Here is a 6367-nt window from a genome sequence, read left to right on the forward strand (position 1 = left end):
TCAATGCCTAGATTTGTTGCAAGTTTTATTTAATTGTCTTGACCAAATACTAGTAGTGTCTGCATGTGTCTTGCAAGCTTATTTTGCAGCAGTTGCTGCTTACTTTGAACTCAAGTAATAAAGACAATATGTATCATTTCCATAGCTTCTTACATATTCTGGGCACTTTACAAACAGTAATGAAGACTCCGAGGCGGTTCTGAGAGGGCAAGAGACAAGGATAGCAATTGTGATTGTGTACGCTTGTTTCTGTTTCTGGCAGGGGAAGGACGTGGTTTTAAAGCCGCAGCAAAGCAGTGACTGGTGACTGAGGCTGCATCCACCAGGAAGATGCGGAACAAAACAGTGAATAATGCATCGGAAGAAGTCCTGTGCCCCCTAGAAGAGAGCTATAAGCACATCTTACTCCCCTTTGCATACAGCGTTGTGTTTATGCTGGGGCTTCTCCTAAATGGTGCTATGCTGTGGCTGTGCTGCTGCCACACCAAGGAATGGACGTGCACCGCTATCTACCTGGTGAACCTGGCTGCGGCTGATCTGCTCTACATCTTCTCTCTGCCCCTGCTCATCGTCAATTATGCCATGGAGGACATCTGGCTCTTTGGAGAGCTGCTCTGCAAAACGGTACGTTTCTTATTTTACAACAATCTGTATGGCAGCATCTTGCTGCTGACTTGCATAAGTGTCCACCGCTTTCTGGGGATTTACTACCCCATCCGGTCACTGGCTTATAAGACCAGACGACTAGCTGTCATTGGCACGGCTATATCCTGGATACTGGTACTCCTTCAACTCTTGCCCAGCTTGATCTATGCTCGCACTGGCTTCATCAATAACCGTACGGTCTGCTATGATCTGACTAGCCCTGATAATTTCAGCAACTATTACCTCTATGGTATGGTTCTAACCATGTCTGGTTTCCTCTGTCCTTTTCTTATCATCTTAATCTGCTACTGTTTGATCATCAGAAGCTTGATTCAAAGCACTGGTAACACCAGCCTCACAAGCAGCGCTGCCCGGGCTAAATCAATCCGGACCATCCTGCTAGTCTGTGGGCTTTTTGCAGTTTGCTTAGTTCCTTTCCATATCACTCGTACCATCTACCTTTACGTCTGGGTCCATTGGAAAGCTGACTGCCATCTCTTACAAGGAGCTACCCTATTTTACAAGATTTGGAGGCCACTGGTGGGCCTTAACAGTTGCTTTTCCCCACTCTTGTATTTTCTTTCTGGCCAAACCAACACAGTCAGACAGATTCTGGAACGGAGGCTGCATAAAGTGGATCCCCTTCCTAGGCCTACAGTGAAGGGTAAGGGGTCAGTGGCACCCAGGGGGACTCCTCCCCTTGCTGTGGAATGAAGCCTGAGGAAAGTGATTTCTTAGAACTTCCCTTCACGGCAGATTTACTCCAATGAAGAGAGACTGTACCAGTTAAAATTATTGCATGCATGCCTTTCAGAGGAGTTGTAAAAGACTCACCTGCACCGATAAAAGAGATACCGTATAATGGCAATTCCCCTAATGCTGAGACAAGCTTTGGTAAAGAGAGGCTAGGAGTGAAGACTAAATATTTTACGAAGGACCAGAAGGCAAGTTGTTATCATTTCATGTCAAGCAACAGCAGCAGCAGTTGAGAAATAAAACTAAACTGCACCTCCTCCAAAAAGAAACAAACCCCAGCTCCCCACTACTCACTATTCTTTTCTCAATGGAAAGGGAAACTATACACACATATGGAGAGAGCTGAGAAAGACTCACATTGAAGTCGAGAGGTGGTAGAGCTTCCAGTCATTTGTCACGTAGCAGTTCATATAATTTTAAAGCTTCTTAATATACACTACATTTCCAAAGCCATTTTCAGGAATTCCCATTGCTGTTTCAGTGACTGGACCTACTACTACAGAGTGAGAATGGCCATCTTTTCAGAGAAGATTCTGGCTAATCTAGTAGATTTTCATTATTTAACATTTTAATTTTTTCCAATGTTCTTTCATTAGAATCTTGATACACAAGAGTTTTGAGATGAAAAACACTATAGGATAGTTAAGCACCAGAACAGATTATGTAGGGAGGCTGTGGAAACTCTGTCACTGGAATTTTTAAGAACAGCTCAGATAAACACCGGTCAGGGATGATCTAATTATACTTGGATCCTGCTTCAGCACATTGGGGGCGAGGGGAAGAAGAGTAGATGACCTCTTGAGGTCCCTTCCAGCCCTACATTACTACAGTTCTGTAAGAGCAATTGTTTGCCTTTAAAAAAAAAATTCCAGCAGCCACTGGAGTGCTACTGACTTAAAAAAAAGTCACATAGTTGGATGAATAGGCAGTGGTTCTCAACAAGGGGTATGCATACCCCCTGGAGGTACACAGAGGTTTTCCAAGGGGTACATCAAGTCATTTAGATATTTGCCTAGTTTTACAACAGGCTACATAAAAAACCTAGTGCCGTCAGTACAAACTAAAATTTAATACAGACAAAATGAGAAAGCAAGCAATTTTTCAGTAACCATATACTGTGATACTTTTAAATTTTTGTCTGATTTTGTAAACAAGTAGTTTTTAGGTGAGGTGAAACTTGGTGTACACGAGACAAATCAGACTCCTGAAAGGGCTACAGTAGTCTGGAAAATGTTGAGACTCACTGCTCTATAGAGCACCATGGATTTGATTATATTAGGCCAAAAATCTGGCCAATGTCTCGGCCAGAGATTGTTGATCTATTTCCAGTTGGATGTTGTCCCTGAAAAGTTGTCTCTAAAAAGAGAAAATTACAGATATGAACACATTTTATATATTGAAGTTGCTTATAATTGCAAGTTAGTGACATACACTGTACAGCACATGCAGCAATTAAAGTCTTGTTTCCAAACTCTTCAATGCCCCATTGCAAAGACAGCTCTAGGCAATAACCAAGTCACCAAAAAAAGCTTGAAGCTTGGCTAAAAGTTAGATTGTGAGCTCTCTGGGACAGTGATATTTTATTCATTTGGACAGTGCCTGGTATGATGAAACCCTTATAGGGATCCTTAGCGGAAAATAAAAACAGTGATAAGCTTGTACAGTGCCCTCAGCCCAACATCCTGTTTGTCCATCACAGATGGGAGAGAAACCAAATAGGCATATTGCAGTAAGATTTCATTAGCCAGTAGCACCCATAACATATGACATTCCATATCTCATGACAGACTTTTCATCCCACAACAGATACAACTCCTAATTGTATGTTTGACTCAAAACAGCACATCCAGTACGGAACAGAAAGTGTCCCACCAGACAGAGAACAACAGTTACGCAAGGCTATCATCAGTTTGAATTTTAACATTGTTTGTAGTTTCCCCTAGTTTAGACTTAAGTAATTTTTAAAAATAAGATACCTATTCACCTGACCCAATGTTAAAAGAATAATATGGCCAGCAGAACTGAAACAAACATTTAATTTGAGCAAGTTATTCAACCAGTGAGTCAACTACTAAAAAAAGCTCCTTTCCATATCCTCTTCTCTATCAACACCCCCCCCCCCCAACATTTACCAAAACACCTATCCAATAAACAGCTTTTGAAGTGTGCCTACTTGCAGAAGAACTCTCTGGGGGAATTGTATGCATTCTTACATTCCTCATGGAATTGGAAGTGAAGATCAAGGGGTGTCCTGTAATTAGGAGACCAACTACATTAGACTATTAGTGTCTGGATTGAGCTATTGAATAAGTAAATACTTAAAGATGTTACTATTTCTTTTTCTCCAGTGTTTAGGAACTGAATGACTCAGGATCAGGAATGGGATATGGATAGGGTGACCAGATGTCCCAATTTTATAGGGACAGTCCCGATATTTGGGGCTTTTTCTTATATAGGCACTAATTACCCCCCACCCTAGTACCAATTTTTCACATTTGCCATCTGGTCACCCTGGATATAGAGCCTTTAATCTCCAATATGTTTGTTCAAATTGAGCCCAGGTTGGAAGCTGCCTGGAGTTACCACTATCTGACAGCCATTTAGTGGTTCAAGTGAGTTGGTCTCAGTCCAGCTCCTGGTAGATGGTGTCGCTATCAAACAAAATCACCACTCTTGGCATTTTCCATAGAGGCCAATGATTGAAGGGGCCTGGCAGTTGAAATAGATTCTTACTGCTGGAGGCACATTTCAAGGCTAAAGTACAGGGTTAAATGTAAACAAGTCTTCACTGTTTTTCCTATTGTGAATAAAGACTTCTAATTCTCAGCGAATGGCAAGCATTTTCAGTAACACTCTCTTTACCCTCACACAGCACTATCCTTACTGACCAATGTTTATATATAACTGCTGGCAGACTCTTCTACCTGGAGAGCACCACAAAGTCTGAAACACTCGAGAAAAATACAAGATAAGGGCAGATTAGCCTGCCAGGCTGAGGTTTGATTTCCCAACTTTCCCAGGGAGCCAGCAACTCAATATTATTTGAATGTTTGAAATGGTTTTCATATTTTAGAAATATACTATGTTTAAATATTGACAGAATATTAGTCTAATCGTGTCGGACATTGATTTTTAAAATGTTGTTTACACGATACACTATATAAAATATTCAGTAAAGCCTGGGATTGGCCTTTGTCATGCATTGACACTCTTATCCCACCCAATGGAGTACAGCATATAGTCTCAGTTGGATTATGGTTAGTAATATTACCAAAGTTTAGAGATGAGCACAGAGAGAACTGGAACTCAGCAAATCTGAAAATTCCTCCCAACTTGGCACATCTGTAACATATGGAGTAGTATTCCGCTATCTCCTAGTGGTGAAGACACTTAATTTGTAAATATTTGTAAACTACTTAGAAATCAGATAAAAGGCTATGGCAATATTCTCACCCGTATCTGTATCTAATGATAAAAGCAACTGAGGAAGAAAGGACAACAGAACATCCCACAGTGGGAAGTAGGGCCCCTTTTATCAAAAAGGAAGGAAGAGTTGCACCTAGAAAAATCAGGTGGGACAGCAGGAGTAATAGGGAAGAGCTGCACAATCTGACCTGTCCTAAGAAGAAGAAAAGAAGTAGGAGAGGAGACTTTTATAACACTTATATTAGAAATTGTGGCTCACCAGTTATTTTGTTTGAATTAAACTTGCATTATGCAATAGCAACAAAGACTGTTTGGGGAAATAGTAAAGAACATTGTAAAACGTGCATCTAGTAAGTTATTTCTTTCCCATGTTAGCTCTTCTATACAGCCTTGCATAGGCATTGTAAACGAGTGTGCCTCTTCACTGATAATACCTCTTCTAGTGCAGCACTGCAGCTCCGAGGGAAGTCCAGGTACTAAAAAGCCTTAGTACACGTAAAAAATTTCTGTGAACAGTTACATGCCACCAGCATAGCCTTTGTTCTTAAGAGAACAAAATCTAAAGCAAATATGTACAACTGTTTTCATTTATACAGAACCTTTCAGCTCTAGTTCAAACAGGAAGTAATTCAGGAAAGTCCTCTGGCTGGTTTATACAGGAGGTTAGACTAGATGATCACAACAGTCCCTTGACCCCCCGCCCCCAACGAAAAGAAACAAATCATTCCAAGGAATTTTAAACTATATAGATACAAATGCTGCCAAAGTACACCCCAACAGCACTTGAAGGATCACTACAGTCAGCTCAGTGGCAAAGGGCCATAGCCCATTCATTTGTTGCAGCTGCCGGACTATGCCCACCTTGAGAGAGGGAATATGAAAGCCTTTGCTGACAAAGACATCAAATTGTAACTGGAACAAGCACATACGAAAGGTTGAAGCACTCATGCTCCAGCCAGCATGTGAGGTGTGTTGTGATAATTGGTCCTACAAAATTAGCCTAATTGTGAACTCAGCTGTAAAAAGTGAGTGAATGTGAATGAGATGTCACAATAACCTATAACAAATGTTCATGGGACAAGACTCAAAAAAGATGGAAAGACTGAATTAGTCCAAATGAAAAGGTCTACGGATATAATTTCGAGGACTGTGTTAAGATCATGCCTGGTAAACAAGGAAGGCCTAATTGTTGGACAAAAAATGTGAGTAGTTTGTGATGGGCTGCATAGCTTGTCTTTCTGGGGTCCTCAAAGAAACTTTGGAGGGAGAAAGCAGGGTACTGCTACACTGGCTGACTGAAAAACAGGGAAGGAGTAAGCTTCACCATCATGGCTGTTACCACCACCACCACCTTTCTCCATCCTGATCCTGAGAGAGATCCCGCCCAGACCAGAGGGACCCAGGTGACATCACCACCTCCACCAGCTCAATCCTGAACACCAACTGGGATGTCAGACTGGCACACACCACCCACTGTCCTCTTCCTTCCCCAGTTTATTTCTTCTTTGCAATCCCTCTTATGAGTTTGGCTTAGTCATCC

General features: G+C 41.5%; 1 protein-coding gene across 1 annotated transcript; it reads left to right on the forward strand.

The window, feature by feature from the left end:
* Positions 1–330: 330 nt before the first annotated feature.
* Positions 331–1359, forward strand: LOC102945962 (P2Y purinoceptor 3). The gene has a single exon (XM_007063097.4). It carries the CDS (start codon positions 331–333, stop codon positions 1357–1359), a length of 1029 nt encoding a protein of 342 aa, XP_007063159.4.
* Positions 1360–6367: the final 5008 nt, after the last annotated feature.

The sequence above is a fragment of the Chelonia mydas genome, chromosome 9 (assembly GCF_015237465.2).
Source record: "Chelonia mydas isolate rCheMyd1 chromosome 9, rCheMyd1.pri.v2, whole genome shotgun sequence".
NCBI lineage: Eukaryota > Metazoa > Chordata > Testudines > Cheloniidae > Chelonia > Chelonia mydas.